Below are 19658 nucleotides of genomic sequence, written 5' to 3'. Positions count from 1 at the left end.
ATACTGTCCTTTTACTAGATATGTAACTTAAGATTTGCAAGAGCTCTGTTCATAACCGTCAAGCATAGTGATGAGAGGAAATAGGGGTTTTCATCACTATTTACTGCATGTATCTTGTCAGGGGAAGGTTTTGAATATGATGTTTTCAAACTGAACCTAATCAGTAAATGGTGACTATGGGAGCACTACGTCCTTGTCTTTTGCTGGCCTATAGGAGAAATGTTTTAACTAGTATAATTAAAACTGAAATGAGCTATTCCCTGCATTCTTAGTGAAAGCTGGGGCTGTGGTGGCTTGTGCCATCATCTTTCTCTCTTTCTCTGCTCTCATTCAGCGTTTGAGTGCATGGTGGCTGGGGAAATAGCAAAGTCCCTGAGGGACGTAGCTCTGTTCTTGCTGAAATTACAAGCACAGAGCTGCCTGGGCATGAACATGTAGTGTTTACTCTGCCAGTATGAATACAAATAGTCTTATTATAAGAGATTCTGTACCCAAAGACCACCAAAAAAAATTAGGAGGTTTTTTTAACCCTTGGTAGACTTAGTTGTGCTCAATCTGTAAAGAAATTACATGGCTGTTGTGGTACACACAGTGTTGTTATCTAAGGCACAGGTTCAGGCCCTGCCTCTGTGGCTGTTACACCGAGGGGTTGAGTCACTGCAAAGTGAGATAAACAAGGGGAAAACATGATGTTCCCCCCACATTTTTCAGTCTGGCTGCTGAAGATTGCTTCTTGTGGAGGGATATGACAGGCTCTAACCTGCCTTTTAAGGGCTTCCCAGAAGTGAGGTGAGGGCGCTGGCCACAGAGGTGAAACACCAGCCCAGGGTTTGGCGTGTGGGGGAGCCTTGTGGGCGGTCAGACCGCTCTGGGCCGCCCAGAGAGGTGTGCGGCGCACGGCTGGGAGTGCTCAACCCTCAGCCCGGCCTCTGCGCAGCTGGACGAGTCGCTGTAGGACCGTGTGCTGCTGGAATGAGGTCTGAGGCTGTGGTATTGAATCCTCTTACACACAATAGCTCATTCACAGGTGAGAGCGGGCAATCTGGGGAAGAGGTTCCAGCAGCAGTCTGAAGGACAGGTGACATTCAGGAGGTGACAAGCTGCCGAACAGATTCATTCCTCCATGCTGCACTTTCTTTATCAGGATGAGCTGACTTTAGGCTTTCATGGTTTAATTCTGTTCAGCTGAGGAAACAAATTTCCACAAACGCGTGCTCAAGTTTCTCTTTCCAAAGAAGATGGCTGCAGGGGTGGAGAAGGAAGAGACAGGATGCTAGATAAATTCAGAGCATAAGCCTTTTCTTTGTTAAGGCTGTAAGTGGATCCATTCTGCTTTTTTTTGAAAATCAGTCTGCATAGCATCTGGGCAGACAAATACAGCATCTTATCTGCCGGGAAGCAGAGATCCTTGAGGTAGTCCATCTATGTGGCAGTAGCTGGTAGTATTGCATAGCAAGAGGAGACATGCCACAAGGAGCAGGAGAAAATGTTAATTGGTTCTGCACTTCTTCCATAGCATAGAATGGTGAACCATTCTCAAAATGTGGCACACTTCCTTGGCTCTCAAAACTTGCCTGAGTTCGTTGAGGAAGAGTTTTGTCCTCAGATAGATGTATTTGACTTAAAATGCCAGAAAGCCCACGTACACTGAAAATCGTGTTACAGGGGAGGTGATCCCTAAAGACATGAGTACAGCAGGGAAGTGGAGGTTCCTGAGCTTTGCAGTGGCTTGCTTGGTAGCTTTAGTCAAAGCTTTCACTGCTTCAGTCTGTTCATATCCTAATAAGATGGGACTGCTTTGGGGTGTTGTGAGGATAATTCAGCCAAATATGTTTTAAGAGTCTTTGAATTTCGACTTGCTAAATAAGTGCTGGATAGTACATTATACAGCATTCCCCCAGTTTTAGTTAGTGACCCTTGATGGTCAGTGCCAGTGGAGTCTGTGCCCCAGCGATCCAGAGACATGAGCTGTTTCCAGTTCAGACCCCAAGGAGCTGACAGGTGGGAGTACTTGGTAGGAACGTTCACTAGGAAGAAAGGAAAAGAAAAATTAGGGGGGGGGGGGGGGGAGAGGAAATCACATTTACTTGGAAAGTTTCTGATTTTTCTGAACCCAGAGTCTTTTGAGAGATTGTACATCATGTGTTTTTTACTGACGAGGAAATTTCTGTTGAAAAGTTCTGACTGTGGTAAATAAAGCTGCTGTTTAGTGCATTTAGGTTCCTATTCCTGTTCTACTTGTTTTAGATCAGAGACTCAGCCACAGCTACTCCCCCATTGCAAGTGAGTGCCTTACCATGGTGGTGTCGGCTGTTCCGAGGCAGGGGTTGTCTTCCCTGTTGGAGCTGTGCTACACAGGATGAACAATTACATTTTCTCTATGTGAAAAGGGGTCACGACACTCTTCCTCTTAAAGCATTGAGCTGAGCTGAGTGCCCTAATTGTTTTAGCTAGCAGGCGAAATTGAGAAACCAGCATAAAATCCAGGAGATTTGTGGTCAGTGTATTCAGATGAATGTCAGCAACCAAAGTTACAATCCCTGCCGAGATACGGGGCAGAGCAGGAGCTCAAAGCTGAGTTTCTCCTCTCCTCTCCTCTCAGAGTTTGTGTTCTGGGCTAACCTGGCTATGTTTTCAGGAAAATCTGTGAAACAGGAATTCTCAAGAACTTTCACAATACAAGAAATTGTTCTCTGCTTAGCTTGCGACCACTTCACGTAGCCCACCACCTCATTTGGCAGTAATTATCACTTTGCTCCTAGTCTCAACAAAGAAGCCAAAGACTTAATGGACCATGAAAATACAACTTGCTATTTATTCCTAGACAGTGCTCGCTCCTTCTGAGCTGAGGATCCCGTGTCTTGGCCACGCGGGGGAGCTTGCAGTGCTGCTGGCCCTGCCGCCTGCTCTTGTGGCACAGAAGATACCACTAGTGCAGGGCCTTTTTCCAACCTCTTGTCTGCTCAGTGCAGCCAGAGTTACTCCTGAAGAGCATCTGCTGTTGCTTTGGACTGCAGACAGAATCCTGGATGTTGCCTGGAGCTTTCTGCTAGATGGTTTCTGTTCTGGATCCTTCATGTTAAGCTTGTGAACTGTGTCCTGATGTCTAGTTACTCTTTTTTTCATTTGTTTGTTTTGAGGTTTTTTTTGTGTGTGTGTGTCCTCTGTTGTCTGGCTGCTTTGACACCTCTGCTCACATGTGAGCCTGTTCTGATAAGCTCTGTCTGCTACCGTAGGATTTCAGTAAGCCAGCACCCTTGACAAGATTGAATGTGCCACACTAAAAAGTTGAGAACAGTTTGTAAATAATTCTCAGAGCCAGCAGTTGTAGAAGGGAGCTGAGGAAGACAGTATTTTATCAGCAGAATCAAACACCAGTCGATAGCTCCCTTCTAATGCTCCTGAGTAAAGACTGAATAGACTTTGGGACAAATAGGATGTAATTTATAGTACAACTGTGAGCATATCAAGAACTAAGCACCAGAGGTGGATGCTTAGCCTGACTCCAGCCTGACTCGTAAGACAGACATGGACCCTTGAAATGTAGAGTTCATAGCTGGGAGGAAAAAATCTGCTTGTAGTTGTTTGCAATCTTATGCACTTTACTCTAAAACGTCTTTAAGAAAAAAAATTTTAAGTTCATACCATAGCCTGGATGCTTATCTAGATTATAACATGAGACTTCTAACATTCCTGGTAATTTAACTTTTTTTGTAAATAAGTGGAAGCCTTTTTATTTTTTTAGTGGCATGATCTTTGGTGTCTTTAGCTAAGATCTTCACTGGACATGTGGGGTAGATGTGTGTGATTGGGACTTTCTATGCTACTACAGGGAGGGATGGGTTTGAGAAGATGCAACACCTCACCCTGTTTGACAGGGTAAGAGGAGCTGACGCCTCGCCGCTGTCCTGCCGATCATCTAGGCCTCTGATGTTGCTCTGTAGTTATGTGGCTGTGCTAAAATGGGGAAACCTCTGAAAGGGTCAGAAATTGTGTGAACACAGACAAATGAACAGGGCTGGAGTTCAGAAGTGTATAGGAACTCACGCAGTATTTAAGAACGTGTTGGTTGCAGTCGCTCTGCTGAAGACACAACCTTATTGTAGTGACACCCTCTTCAAATGCCCCTTGAAGACGGCTTTGTTCCGAAGATTAGCATATTAGCTGGAATCTCAGTGTGAAAAGGTAATTCCCTCTGCTGGTTGGAGAACTCAATATATTACTTGTCATTCTTGAGCTGGGCATTCTGATGTTTTTCTATAGCACTTTATGTATTTTGACTACAATTTACCATGATCCTCTGGCACTAGGACTGCACCATCCGCTGATAAGACCCAACTAATCTTCAAGGACAAGGAGAAAGTGAGTGTAAGGAGTGCCTGCAGCAACACCCCATGTTACCCGTCATCTCATGCAGTGGCCACATAAAATGTGTCATTTTCCCTATCGGCACTAGATGTCACAGTTTTTCCTTCTCAGTAGCATGAGGATCAGAAATAATCCGTAATCGGAGCTGTTAGTTGGCAGGCACCCTTTCCTGAGAATGTGGGAAGGTTTGGCCAGGTGAAATTCAGGACGGCAGTGGGCAGAGGGCTGCAGAAACTCTGCTTCCGCAGCTCCCTGGATTGCCTGGAGCTGAAAGGTGTAGCTAATGAATTTTATACAAGCAAAGCTTAATAGTTGAACTGCATGTTCTGCTTTGTCACCCCATGTTCCTGCATTTTATGACAGGCACAGGGTATTAAAACATCCGCTGGGCTACTTACGGCGGGTGGTAAGTACTTGAGCAAAAGCAGGGAATGGGCGATGGCAAAGTCACTGAGTTAACATGAAGGTGAAGGAAAACACCCCTGCCCCAGCCCCACCACTATTTTCCCAGAGATTACTGCAAAAATAGTTGTTTTTCTTTGGGTTTCCCAACCCTTCTTCTTGATGAGTTTTGGGAACAATCCTGACCTGAAGGCTCTTCTGGCAGTAGGAATGGGTTTAAATAACAGGGAAGCTGGACATCTGTTTGTGCCGCACAGCAAGTGGTGTCTCCTCATCTGAAATACTCGTGCTGCAATTTCAGAAGGTGATCCTCCTTTGGCAGGATAATTTTAGCCCCTATCAGTGAGATGCTCGGAGGTCACAATGAGACGTGGGGGTAGGGATCAGGACAGAGCAGGTTTTTGACATGAACTAGAGTGTTATTTTTAGTAGAAGGGGGAATGTCTTGTGCCAAGTGGAATACAGTATAAATTAAAAGAGGGTCTCCCAGCATCACTGAAAGCTGATTTTTTTTTTTCTCACTTCAATGCATTGATCATTTAATGTAACTTTAAGAGTAGCAGGTGCGTGCATGGGAGGATGGGACTGGTGTGGGGGGGGTCTTCTGAACTCTGCTGGTGTTGGGATGGATGCACGTCACGCTGCATATGGAGCATCTCCTTAGCTGAGCAGTGGTTGTACAGTTAAGCAGGAGTGCTCTGTAGTACATTAAATTGTTTGAAGGGTTAATATTCATGCAGATCAGTATCTTCAGTGTGCTATTTCTCACAGTATTATATCTCCCATGGCCTGATTTTTGAAAAAAGGTACGTGTATGCTCTAGCAGTACTAGAAGTTCAAGATTTGAAAAGGCTTTCCTTACAGAACCAGAGGTTATGAACCTCTAACATAGACCTTTGAGTTAGAATTGATCATAATTATTTAAAATAGAATTTTGGAAGGGTGTAAGTAAATGCTTATTTTTTAAAATTTTATAGAATCAGATATGACTGATAGTATTATGAAATTCAACAGACAAATACAGATTTCTAATTTTGTTACCTTTCTTGTGATTCTGACTTTTATCAGATGTTTACATTTAAATCACACCTCTAATAAGTGTTTGTGATATTTCTTAACACCTTCCAAAAATTGTTCTTGGCCAGGAAATAACCCCACCCGTCACAGGTGGGGCTTTCAGAAGACGCTCAGAGCAGTGACTGCCCAAGTCATGTCTTAGTCAAAGAGCAACTAGAGCTCCAAATTTCTTGAAGGATTTTAAAACTCTCAAATACAAACATTACTCGATCAGAGATGTAAGTGGTGGTGCAAAGAGTTTTATTCTGTATTTTGATATATATGTTTGAGTGTATATGGATAATATGGGTACTGTAGACAAGAAAGTTCTTGCCTACCAGGAAGCTCCTCATAAAGGTTTTCTGTTGCTCTCTGTCATATATCTGTATCCATCTGTAACTTCACCAGATGCAAACTGTTTCAGCTGAAGTTTCCAAGCCTTATGCTGTGTCTAGGGAGAAGTTATTTATTGTTTAGTTTGGAAGGCTTCATCAAAAATGCTTTTGTTTTGGGGAAAAAGCTGGCAGTGTTGCTCACAGTTGGTTTCATGGGCTTGCAGCAGGAACTTGAATTTGATAAGAGAATTTGGTTTGGGTTCAGCATTATCACTTTTGCTACCCCCAGGAGACACCATGCAAGCTTCATACCTTGCAACACAGATGTGTGTGCAGTAAAAACTACTTCCACATTGTCTTTAACGGGGTTTTTTTGAGCTTTCCTTTTGGTGCTCTGTGTGTCCATCTGCTTTCCCCGAACATCAGCCAGCCTTTTGCTGGTTTGCTGCCTGACTTGCCATCCGAGTGCCCTTTGGTCTAGTGCAGGGAACCAAGACAGTACGAATTCACGTCTCCTTGGGCCCACGGTACTGCATGACGCCTTTTACTGAGCGAGCCTTTGTCACATCTCATCCTGGAACTGTTTCTTCCCATCTCTCATCCACTTGGCCGCGTGCTGTTCAGAAGAACCGTGTGCCAACGTGTGCTTGGCTGTGCCGCCCGCCACCGCTGCTCTGATCGCTAAATGACACCTTTTTCAGAGCCAAGAAGAGAATGAAGGAATCCTGGGTTTTGGCACTCCACCCTTGTCAAGGCATTAAGTCTGAATGCCTCTAGCAAACCATGCGCACCATGCCCTTTTTCTGGGAGTTGGTTCATGCTGAAGATAAAAATTTTACAGCTTTCCGTCACAGTATAAGTGCAGAGAGTCTCTCTGGGCATCAGATTTGAATGATGAAATGCCAGAACTGCTATGTCTGCAGCAAGTAGAATTTCTGGGACTGTCTTTGTTCCCTTTCTAACACACACCTTGTCCATGGCCATGCAGCAGAGTGATCCAGCATCCTGGGGTCAGTGGACACTGGTTTACCTCCAGAGTAGACAGAGATTGTGAAGGGGAAATAAAGCACATGTTCCTTGATTTTAACATCGTCCGAACACGTGTGCACAGCAGGGGAGAAATGGGCTTTCATTAATGTTCAGCTTCAATATTTCCACTGCTCACGTGCTAGACTGCTGCAACTGTTGCATTTCCTTTCTTATTATAACTTTTGTATGTAATAAATACTGACATACAAATGTATTCATGTTTTACATATATTTTTTACAGATAAAACTTACATACGATACAGACGCAACAGATGGGAACAAGACAAAATTGTTGTCAGGGTTCTCTAAGTTCTGTTGTCCTACTTAGAGATTTCGAGACCCACATTCAGATTTCCAAACTTGGATGTGAATAAATAAAATGAAGCATGGCATAAAGTACCTAGGCTCAGGCATCATCCTGGTTGTGACAGAAGTAAATGAACACAGTTGGCATGGCTCAAGTGTAGACGCTGGCAAATAATAAGCTGTTCGTGTTTACATCAGATTTTGTTTTCCAGGAATTACCAATCCTGCTAGAAAGAGATTTACAAGCTCACTCTGCCCGAACACCGGCCACCATTTGCGTTGGCTTCCCTTCATCCGAGGCTGTTGTGCTTTCAGGAGGGAGACCGGGATCGGTTTCTTCCCCATTCCCCTCGGTGCCTGTTGTCAACAGCTCCGGCTGCCACTAGCAGTCAATTTGTAACTGCATCAGTGTGTGTATTACTGTTCACATCGATAGCGCAATTAATGTTGAAGTCAATTTTGGTGTTAATTTTAGGCCATGATTAGTGTTGACACTGTGTGTCAAACTAATGGCATTTATGAGCACCATGAAAACGAACGTTAGTTAATACTGTGTTTTTACTATCTGTTAATGGTTACATTAAGCCAGAGATCTAGTGGGAGAAGGTGTGTATAAAATTATATATATAAAACTTGTGTGTAATATATGTGTGTCATGCAATTCTGCATTGCTGGTGCTATTCAGGGAGCAAATGACATCTGAGCACTGAATCCTAATCACAGTTTGGAACATCAGAAATAATGATCACTTCTGATCGGGGGTTGTGAATAATTCATCTGGTTTGATTTTCACGTTCTGTCCAGTGATACTTTTCAAACCAAATGTGTTCCTACAGGAGAATAATGGTTCCACTTCTTATGGAAATACCGTGGCACAAATCATTTTGCCAACATAAAAACAGTTAAATAAGACGGTGCCTGCTTTTATTTTTTCCTGCCTCTCTCTTTCATTCCTGGGTGTGCTGGGAATAGAGCTGTGGCGGGAGCAGCACTTCCAAACTGTGCTGGCTCTTAAAAAGAGCCCGTTTTGAAGCCACTGCTGCTTACCATCACCCATTATTGTTCTGACAGTGCTCTTAGGTGATTAGCTCAGCCTGTCTAATTAACCTGTGAACTCTCCATTTTTTTGGCATGCTGCCGTTAACTTAAAAATCTCATCTTTTTTTTTCTGAAATAGAAAGCTATACTCCACTGCCCATAAATTTAAAGAGAATCTACATTGTTCATAGCAAAAAAAATCCTTAGTTGTGCCCTGTGATTTTTATTACTGGATAAATGGCACAAAATACACTCTGTATTGGGGAGGCAAAAAGACACAAGTTAATAAAGTGGTGCACTTCAATTTTTCTTTTCTTAAACTGCATATGGTTGCTTGATATTTATCAGCTATAAACTATTTTCAAGAGTTTGTGTTTGCTGTGCCCTGGCTAGATAGTTTTCCCTATTCTACTAGTGAGCATTAACAAAAAGGATTTTATTTACGTAGAGGATACATAATCTCGGGTTAGGGAACTATTCCAAGATTCCTGTTACAATCTGAATTTTGTAAATAGGAAATTATTTTAATTTGCCTGTTTTCTGTACTGTAAAAACTCATCAAGCTGACAAAAGTGAGGGAAAATCTCTTACATCTTGATAGGCGAGAGAGTCTGTGGAACCAGTCCTGGATACTAACTGAGCTTGGTCACTAGTCCCTAAGCCCTGGAGCAGGTGTTAATTCAGCTGCCTCACATGAGAGCTGAGGGTGCTGGGATTTTACTTTCAGTATGTTGCAGTTATTGTGTAGGTTTCTGGCAGTGTTGTTTCGTGTTTCTATCTTGCAGTTTACTGCCGTGACAAGCATTTAGCCTGTACACAGCCTGAGCATTTGTCCTGTTGCTGGTGTGGCTTCTGTTCATCTGATGGTGCTTGAAGCTTCCTGGTGTGGTCCTGGCTGGTGGGATCAGGGTAGCTCTAAGGAAATGACCACTTAGGCAAAAACCTGTAAATTACTGTTACTTTTGTGCTATTTTGAAACAAGTTTACAGTACAGTTTTAAAGAGAATATTACTGCATCTTCCCTGTGGGTTTCTGTCAATAACTAAAGCTGATTTCTGAGGTGGTATCAGAAGGAGTTGGTAAGTTCCCACTTAGGGGTTTTAGTTATGGCAGGAAACAAACACCCTGTAAAATCTGGTAAAGAACTGAGCTGCAGTAGGTGATGGGCATCCCTTATTTCTTAGAAGCTAATCTTGGAGCCTTTAACTTCGGGTTTGCAGACTTTTTTAACCTGCTGTTTCTAATTGCAAGCTTGCCCACAGTTGAGAGTGAGAACAGTGACATAATAGCCAGCCCCTGGCATCTCTTCTCCTGCAACGGTCAGGTCAGAAGGACAAAGCTTATGTTTCTTCTTCTGTTTTCACCTTTGTTCTAAGTCCAAGGAACCCCTCTGGCTGTATAGGTTTGTTTGGGATGAATTAGGCTGCTCTTCCAGACTCTGGACTGCTGGTTTGTGTGACCCCTGGTCTCTTTGCACACACTTTTGGTCTGTGTGCCCGACCAACAGCTGCATCCACTTGTTTTACAGCATTACAACTTTTCCTTTTAATTTTGCAATAATACTGGTATTTTAGCAAAGCATCCCACTGACTTCTAGGGATTTATTCTCCTGTCTTTGCTGCAGTATCTCTCTCTTGCAAACACTGCAGTTGGATGCTAAGATGTAACTGTAAATCTGCAAATATTCAGAGACAAACAAATTAATCCCTTATGACATATCAGTCAAAATAGCAGTGGATGAAACTGCGACCAAGGAGAAGGTGAACTGAAACACCATCACTCTGTTAACTTGCAATCTCAGCTCTCAAAAGGGGAGGTGTAAGGGAAGGATCTGCCAGTAGCTGGTTCTAATATTTTTGGATTGCTGCCTGCTTTACTTCCAATGACCCTTTGATTAATTCCTCTGCCTTTTTATTTTTTTTAATGAGCCTATTATGGCGTATCTTATTGCAGATGCTGATTGGATCTCAACTGTGTGTTGTGCCATTTTGATTTGGATTAAATGGCACATATCTATCTGCGGCTTCTCCCCTCTCCCCCTCCCGCTTTAGTTCATCATGTTCAGAATTCAGAGTCTTCACAATGAGAGTTTCAACCCTCCTGATTGCAGAGGATGTGCAATTGGCTTGAGGAATGTGTACTCGGAGCTTATGATCCTTGGGCAAGCGGAGACTGGGTGATGCATGTGGCTTTCAAGGGACGCTGCTATTTCCATCTGTTAATGGCATTCCAGGATGGCCAGCTCCCCAGTGCAGCGATACGCAGCAGCTGAGGGATGGGAGATGCAGGGTACAGATGTTGCTGATCTCCATAAGATGGGCCAGAAGAGATCATCCGGTGATTTTAAAAAGAAAAATATGCAGCGAAAAGCATTACTTACCCAGGCAGGTTTGGAAAGAAACTGCTGCAGTATTTGGGAAGGAAAAAGGGAAGAGCCCAAGAATTGAAAGGAAGGACAGAAAAAAAAAAGAAGAGGAGGTAGTTATGAAATAAAAGGATTATTAAAATGAGGGCTAGATGAGAGAGAACCAGGGTGACAAGGTTCTGGGGTGATATCTGGGTGGCCTAAGCAGATGGTCAGGCATCCTGTACAGCAGCACGTCCATCCTCACCCTCTGAGCTCTGGCACACAGAATAAACGCAGCACCCTGCGAAAGGGGCATTTGCAGACTGTGGTTTGGACCTGTGACAAATCCCTGAACGGGGAGAGCAAGGGCCAGTATTGGTGCCTTGGGTGGGAAGAGAGCAATGGAGGATGTGCTCCAGTGAGTGGGGAAAGGATTGAGTCCCGCCAGCTGTCTCTGCGCTGGCTGCACGTTCAGGGCTGCTGCTATCAGAGCTCCCAAAGAAAATACACGAAGTGCAACACACATAAGAGCAATGGCCCCTGCGTGATTCCCCTCTTTCACATCTTGAAGATAAACATTTAGGTTTTGTTGTTCTCTGCTCTCTGATTGCAGATTGGGATGGTGGCCTGGAAGATGACTCTGAAGACCCCCGAGTACCCAGAGGGCCGGGATATCATTGTCATTGGCAATGACATTACATACCGAATAGGTTCTTTTGGGCCTCAAGAGGATGTGCTGTTCCTGAGGGCTTCAGAGCTTGCTCGAACACATGGCATCCCCCGTATCTATGTGGCTGCCAACAGTGGAGCCAGGATTGGTTTGGCTGAGGAGATTCGGCACATGTTCCATGTAGCTTGGGAAGACCCAGATGACCCATACAAGGTAAGGAGGCACTGGAATCAGAGGTGAAACGGCAACAGCTCACACAAGAATCATATTTTTACACTGACTCTTCTAATAGAGGTGAGGGTAAATATTTGCCAGACTGCTAGGTCCAAAGTTCTCCTTGGCGTTGGATCTCTCGGGCAGCAGGACTGGCATCCAGAATGAGTTAGTGCTAAATGTTGAAAACATCCCTAGCTGTCACCAACCTCAGCTGGAGCTCCGATGTTAAGAGAGGATGTTCTTATTGCTATCTGGAATTAAATTCTACTCCCTTGAAACTGCCTTTTTAGAAGGAGTTATTGGGGTTTGGGAGGGGACTACAGGTGGGGATGAGATGAATGAACTGTTTTTCCCTGCAGGGATACAAATACTTGTACCTGACTCCTCAAGACTATAAGAAAGTCAGTGCCCTGAACTCAGTTCACTGTGAACATGTGGAGGACAACGGAGAGTCCAGGTAAGCACAGACAGGTCAGAATGAAAAGCTTTCTATTCATCCTTGGGTATGCAGGGTGATGCATGGCACGTCCTTGTCTTCAGCTAGGACATTCTTCAGGATCTTTACACCCAGGAATGTAGCAAGGCATAGCTGCGTGTGGTCAGAGCATGGAACAAGAGAGTTAAAAGCTGTACCAAGCTGTGCCTTGTTTGAGGCAGTGCCTGGGGGCCCAAGTCATGGTAAACACCAGGTGACCAGAACAATGATTCTTGCCCCAAGACTTGCAGCCTAAATTTGGAAAATTACTTTTCCGCTAGATTCTGTGGAAAGGATAGAAGAATTCCTGAGTGAAGGCTGAGTCATCCATTCATTTTGAAGGGTTGGACTGCAGTAGTTGCACTAAACTGTCTTATAGCCTATGGTTTTCCACACACATGGTGTCTGCATCTTCCCAGCTACACCCCAAAGGCAGCACATCTGAAAATGAGGTGCAAAGAAGCTGTTTCAGACTGCAGCTAGTGGTGCTCCCGGCTAGAGGGAGGAGGGTGTGCTTAGGAAGGGAGAAAAAGCCTGCTTTGCAGACTGGCAAGCTCTGCAGGAACAGAAGGGTGGTGCTGGGTGCAGGGATGCCTGCCTGCATGGTGGGGAAGCTAGAGGCTCTCTTCAGTGAAGCACTTAAGCACGTGCTCAAGTATTTTGCTTAGCAAGGGCCTAGTGGAAAAGATAGAATCCAGTCTGAGAGCGCTGAGTAAGAAGGGACCGTGCTGGGGAAGGAAGTCATGAGGAAAGAAAATAAAGGTAAGAGCCTCATTATAATCTCTTGTTCTATTTCTTTTTCCTTTTGGCTGCATTCTCTTCCTTTCTTGCCCTTTTTTCTATAATCAGCCTGCTCCTCATGTCCTGTGGGAATGACAGAAGAACACTTTTCACGGGCGTTCCTCTCCCTTGGCTTTTCCTCTTTGCAGTGCTGCTGTGGCCGCTCATATGTAGGCCTATTCCATGGTGTTCAGCAAGGCTGCAGAATGAGCCCACGTACAGATCCTGGCCAGGTTTTATGCACATTACTCTTTGGAACCTTAATGATATTTAGTCACTTTTCATTTTCTTTGTAGCAGACTGATTCAGCAAATCACTGGACCTTGTGACTCAAAGGCTGTATGTGTCTCCCTCAGGTATAAGATAACAGATATTATCGGAAAGGAAGACGGACTTGGAATAGAGAACCTCAGAGGATCTGGCATGATTGCTGGAGAATCATCTTTAGCCTATGAGAGTATTATCACCATCAACTTGGTAATCCCCCACTGCTTTCTATTCTTCAAACTGTATTGTCTGTTTCAGCTAAAAATCCTGCAGTGATACCCAGAAGATACATCTGGGATCAGACTTCTGGTTGATGTAAATTGGCTCCTGTAGGCTTTGAGCAATGCTACTGGCACCATTGCGGGGCTGGGACCCTTTCAGACTAAATTTAAACTACTTTTAGAAACCAGTCATTTGGCTACATGTTTGCTCAGTCTGTAAGTTACTGCTTCTCTTTTTTTAAATAAAATACACATATGTTCAGATACTGTGTTTTACAAAAAAATAGGTTCTGGAGTTTTGCAGTGAGAGTAGATTTTATAGTCGTGTAATACAAACATGCCTAGTTTTATCTAGATGTTTGAATGGATAGGTTTTGGCTGTGTGGTAAGACAGAAATCAATGTGATTTCTTTTTTTTCTTTTTCTTTTTTTTAAGGTTACGTGTCGGGCAATTGGAATTGGGGCTTACCTTGTTCGGCTAGGTCAGAGGACTATCCAGGTTGAGAACTCTCATATAATCCTGACTGGCTGTGGAGCTCTCAACAAAGTAAGTCTTTGTGTTTCAGCCTTCAGAGCTATGTGAATTGAGTTGGTGTTACGGTGAGTTCTGCTGGAGACTCCAGGAGCTGCCACCACGGTACCTGTCATCACGCTTGGTCCCTTTTGCTTTCTCCCTTCTCAGGCTCCCACCGTTCAAGGAGGAGAACTGACACAGGGCAGCAGCTGTGAAACTTTCATGCCTTTGCAGTCTTTTTCTTTTTTTCTTTCTTCTTTTCTCTCTGGTCAGAAAGCAGTCCTTTCATGCTCCTGTTTCACTTGACAGGAACATTGTATTGACAGCCAGAGGCACTATTCCGGGCATCCTGGTTGGAGATTGGCAGGGGACCTAGGCAGAACTGCAGATTTAAGGGCTTGAGCATAAACCAGGTGAAGGGGAAGAAGGAGAAGCAGCTTTTAACGTAGGTGTGTGCAATGACTAAATGACAGAAGTGGACAAGCCCACTGACTGGGCAGCATCTTCTCCCACCCATTGTGTACTGTGGTAGAAGAAACGGGGCTGTTTCCAGTGTCTGGAAGACCGTGTTTCAAAAGACGTGGGCCAGAATCACCCTGAACTTTCAGCCATCCATAGCGTTGTGTTAATACTGGGGGAGCACTGAAGCCTGAGGAAGCGTGTGTGGATGGTGATTTTCAAGGGGTCAGACCTGCTGGAAATCTCAGCTGTGGGGGCAGGGAGGAATAACTCAGCCGTAAGAAAACTTACAGCTTTCACTACTAAAGTGGCTCTTCTGTTTTTTTCCCCACCAGAGGCAGTTTTTCTCCCTTGCTGCCCCAAGCCTATTAATATCGCAGCCTCCAGCTCCTTGTCTGTAGCAGACACGGCTCACAGCCGACTCTGCTCTTGTCCCTCTCACTGAGGGCTTTGTTTACGTGGGAGTTAGGATTGTGCGGGCGCGAGTGCCCTTCCCCATTGTGCAGCTTTGTTCTCAGGCACTCTCCAGCACCTGGGGTGGTTGTGCTTCATCGCAAGCTGCGTTTCAAGGAGTGCCTGCCTGACAATGGGAGATAAAAGGAAAATAGGCTCTCGTTGAATTATTCCCCTGAATAAAGGGGGCTCTGCAGAAAATGAGGCATTGATCCTATCAACTCTAGGATGCAGCACCCTCAGTTAGATCTCTTACACACATCACACACACCTGCATCAATGGAAGGAAAAGAGGCATTTGAAGATCCATCCTTTAAAAAGAAATTGAGTCAGTTTAGTGCTTGCTGAAGTGGAGTAAGTTGCCTGGTTCCAGCTGTCAATTGTTGGGGATCGGGGCCCTGCAGAGTTCCCCAGATGGCAGGGCCAGTCTGTTTAGTCCTCATCTTCTGCTCTCTTCTTTCCAGGTTTAACTCCACTCTCTACCCGTGGAGTGAATGTTTGTTTTTACAGGACTAGATTAATCTCACTAAATTTTAGGCACTTAAAAATTAAGGATTGGGTCTAAATTAAGCACCTGACATCTGTCAGCAGGCATCAACAGAAGGAGATGCTTTCTGGGAGTGATTTATCTCGTCCCAAGAATTTCAGTGGGTTGAATAATCCCACATGTCCTTTTCTCTCCCCCCTGCTCTGTTGGAAAGGTGTATATTTTTATGTAGGCACTGAGCCTCTTACCTGTCTAAAGGTCAGGCAAAGGAGGAACCTATTGCATCATATCCAGCTTTCCCAGTCAAGCAGCTAAGCCCAGACCCAACAATAAGTTTACCTGTCCTTGAATAGTGGGAGACTGGGAGTCCCCACTCACTCCTGGATGTTGTGTGATGTGCCTTGCTGGTTCATAGGTTCTTTATTTGCTAGTCCCTGCAGTTCTGGTCAGAGCTTCTTGAATGCATCCAGCTATAATTGTGTCCTAGAAGTATGTCTGAATTAGTGAAGTGACATCCAGTGCTAACCTGAAACAACCGAGCTCAGCCCAGTTGAGATCCTAAGGAGGGTGTGAAGTGAATGGTGAATGCGAATGCATTTGCCTCATCCTGCCATGGAGGCAGCATCTACTTCAGACTTACCCTCTGTCTCCCTGTTCTTGTATGTTCAATGCTTGTCCCTTGAATTTGGATGGACAGTCTGAATTTTCTTTTGGCTAGAACTCAGGTCTCTGCCAGCCAGGGGCCAGTTAAGCAAAGTCTTCCCGTGTAGGAATGCAGAGGCTGTTTGGGTGGGATATATGATGTGTTCTTGTTCGTCCGCGTGAGTAAGACCCCAGAAGGGTCTCATGGTGGAAACCTATTGTAGTGTGTCTCTGTGGAGTGAGTGAGCCTTGCTGCTTCTTGTGCCCTTAGAGAAGATGGTGAGAAGAGCCCTGTGCAGCAACGTCAGTGCTTTGCTTTGTGAGAGTTAGAAGGTCACCCATCCAGCTGGCAGGGTCTGGAGGAAAGACCATGACTGAAACAACAACAAATAAATGGAACTGCTACCTTGCATGACACTTGGAACGGAATGCTTTCTAACACAGTTGCATGCAAATATTTCTTTAGCTTTTCTCAATTAGGTGTCAGAGATTTGGGACAATTTTTTCCATTGGTGATTTTTAAATACTGTCTTCATAGACGATGCTGTACAAAGCTTATGCGTAGTCTTGTGTCTGCATACACATCTTCTTCAAAATGTCTTCTCTCTGCAAGAAGAGAATGTGCAGTGCAAAAATGTTTCTGCAGCAATGGAGACAATTAGGCTTTCAGAGAGCAGTGAGGTTTTTTCTGGAAAGTTGTTTGATATTTTTCAAATTTTTTTTTTTCCTGTGAAATACTGGATTCTTTTTAATTTACAGGGGGAGCAGGGGACTGTGACAAACATTACGTGCCAGCAGATCTGTTGCTGGTCTTGTTCATTATCATTATGTAAAACCAGCCTGAGGGTTTAGGTGTAGAGGGAAAGGTCCAGCTGCCAAAACCAGACTGTAACCTATAATGTAGATGATGAGCTCAAGGTCAATATCATTTTTAGCTGAAGCTAATGTTTGGTTCTGGAGGTTGACTAATCACACGCTGGCTGTTCACTGCGCCCGTGTCGCTGCTTTGTAAGTGGAGAGGCATATCACTGTAAGACACCTGATATCAGGCAGGTTTAAGGATTCTCTCAGCCCCATTGCCTGTCAGGGGTGACAAGAAACTGTGCAAGAGCTGGACAAGGTTTCCCTCTGCTCCTGATTAAGCTGTCTTTGTTTATAGTCCAGACGGACAGGCACGGGAAGGACCCGGGGAAAAGGTGTGATGCTTTGTGGTGGGGCCAGTGCTCCACGTGTGGGGCACCAGGGCTGCATTTCATCTGTACCCCTTTTGTCTTCACCATTGCATTTCAGCAGGGGGTGGAGAGGTGGAAATGACATTTCATTCCTCTCCTGTGAGTGTGTGCGCGCGCCTGTGCTGAGCCCGCTGACCCCCCTGAAAATTGAAATAATGATAATGCGCGTCTCCTGACTGCATCAAAGTATCAGCACATCAAAAGCCAGGAGGCATGAAATGCAAATGATAAAGTGAAAGCAGATGGATTGTGCATGATCGCCTGATGCCCAATGAATTTTAAAAGATGCTGGTTCACATGGGGAGAGGGGCTGAAATAAACACGTTATCCCTGCAATTTTTTTTTTGTTCTTGCTGCTCACTCCTGACAATATTTTTTCACACTTCAGCGAGCAGCCACTCCATCTCTCTCCCTCCCTCTCCCTCTCTTTCTCTCCCTCTCTCTCTTTCGCTGTCTACCTCACACACGTCTCGGGTCATGTCGCCGCAGCTCCGGTGGAAATAATAAGATATAAACCACGAGGTTGTTATTTGCATAGAAATAGCATGGAGCCCCAGGCAGCATGGGAGAAGGACACAGAGATCATTTGTCTAAAATTTTAATGAAAACTTTTGCTGAGGCAGAGGTTTTATTTTTTTTTTTTAACTTTCCCTGCCTCCCCCTTTTTCCACCCCCATACCTTCCTCCACCTCCCTCAACTCCCTTTCCTTGTCATAAGCTAAACATGGTGTGGTTTCGTGTGAGAGAGGTGCTGTGCTGCCGCCGTGCCCTAACAGGTTAATTTCCATTGGTTTTCTTTTTAATAGAAGTAAGGCTGAAGAGCCCAGCACTCCCCATTTATGCATTGCTTATATGGTTCAAGCTTCCATTTCATTTCAGTCCTCACAAGGATGTTCCCAAGTCTGCTGCTGACCTATTTTTAATTAGTTTGCTCCTCCTTGTCTTTTGTCTTTAAAAGAAATCCTGTGTTTAATACTGTTTTGTTAACATAAACAAATAGTGGCTTTCAATCACATTTTCTCTACAGCTCCATGTTCTAGGCTTTTCCTAAGGGAAGCCAGGTTCAGCGGAGATTTTCAGGAACCACTACTAACTTGATACACATCAGTTTGCTATGTAGATATTCAACCTGGTATGTCAAACAGCTCATTTTCTGAGTGACGATGAACTGTCCCACACACTGTGCTTCACAATAGGACATCGAAAGTGGTCCTCACTTCTGGAGGTGAAGGGAAGAATCTAAACAGCAGACTGTTCTGTTTCCTCTCCCTCCTGTTTAGCTTTGTTTTCCCCCAAACTCTCCAGGTTTGGCCTGCCCAAATGATACATCAGGCCCTGAACCCACCCTCCGGTGTGCTCGTCCCTGGGGCCCCATGACACCGTACTGTTGGCCTGGTTTGTCAAGAACATCCATGTGTGCCAAGCCTGAGCTTGACAAATGCCACCTGGAAGGAGTATATGTCCATGGAGGGAAAGAGGCAGTGAAGGTGAAGTGTCAGAAACCACTAAAATATGAAATGTTCAAAGCATAGTTCAACACCAGAACTCTAGGCTTCATTTCCCAGTCTGCAGCCAACCGCCTGCCTGGCTGTGGTCTGGCTTTTTTGATCTGAGTGGGTATAATGGCAGCTACCTGCTGCCAGCTTGGTCTTGGAACCTTAGTTCATTTGTATTTGCAGTGTGTTTTGGAACCTTAGTTCATTTGTATTTGCAATGTGTTTTGGGCTCATCAAATGGAAAGTACCTGCCAGCAGTGGTGCACTGGCAGGGTAGGTAACCCCATCCACAGAAAGAAATCCGAAGTTTTTGCCTTCAGCATAATCTTAAACAATGTGTCTGCTTGTATAACCTATTCTAGACCTGAAAGAGCTCAGGAATTAGTGATGCACTATTTCTGGCACTGTGAATTGGTGTTTTTTAGGGGGAGAAGACATTTCTGAAGAACAGCTTTAAGAGGGGTGTTTGGGAGATGAACTGATTAGTGGAAATTTGATGGCTTCTTAATGCAATATGTAAATATCGAAGAAACTTCTAAGCCCAGTACCAGCAACTGTCCAGTGACCTTTCTCGAGTACGTTTTTCGTTAATGGAGATGCTGCTTGTGCATGGTGAAGACGTTAACACGAGAGGTGCCATACTGTGTCAAGATAGCGTAGTGTATGTGTCAATCACGTGACTGTGGGTGAGTCCCTGAGGACTTGTTGATACAACAGACCATAATTGCTGCAAGGATCGTTTTGACAATCTGCATTTAAAACCCAATGCCCCAACAACCCCCTTGCCCAAGGCCGGAAGAAAATATCTATGTATTTTAAACTCAGTCTTGAATTGTACTGACTGTCAAAGCCAGAAGTGCGATCA

The 19658-nt window shown here is 44.5% G+C and overlaps 1 protein-coding gene across 8 annotated transcripts in view; it reads left to right on the top strand.

Annotated features, from left to right (window-relative positions):
* ACACA (acetyl-CoA carboxylase alpha) overlaps nucleotides 1-19658 on the top strand; it is a 132621-nt gene that overhangs the window by 71537 nt on the left and 41426 nt on the right. For all 8 annotated transcript variants that reach the window (XM_074845426.1, XM_074845424.1, XM_074845425.1 and 5 more), the window contains 4 exons: nucleotides 11495-11764; nucleotides 12127-12224; nucleotides 13379-13499; nucleotides 13947-14057. In XM_074845426.1, the coding sequence (XP_074701527.1) occupies nucleotides 11495-11764; nucleotides 12127-12224; nucleotides 13379-13499; nucleotides 13947-14057 (600 nt within the window). The remainder of the gene's footprint in view (nucleotides 1-11494; nucleotides 11765-12126; nucleotides 12225-13378; nucleotides 13500-13946; nucleotides 14058-19658) is intronic.

The sequence above is a fragment of the Strix aluco genome, chromosome 19 (genome assembly GCF_031877795.1).
Source record: "Strix aluco isolate bStrAlu1 chromosome 19, bStrAlu1.hap1, whole genome shotgun sequence".
Taxonomy (NCBI): domain Eukaryota; kingdom Metazoa; phylum Chordata; class Aves; order Strigiformes; family Strigidae; genus Strix; species Strix aluco.
Note: the sequence above shows the minus strand (reverse complement) of the source record. Positions and strands in the feature narration are given on the sequence as shown.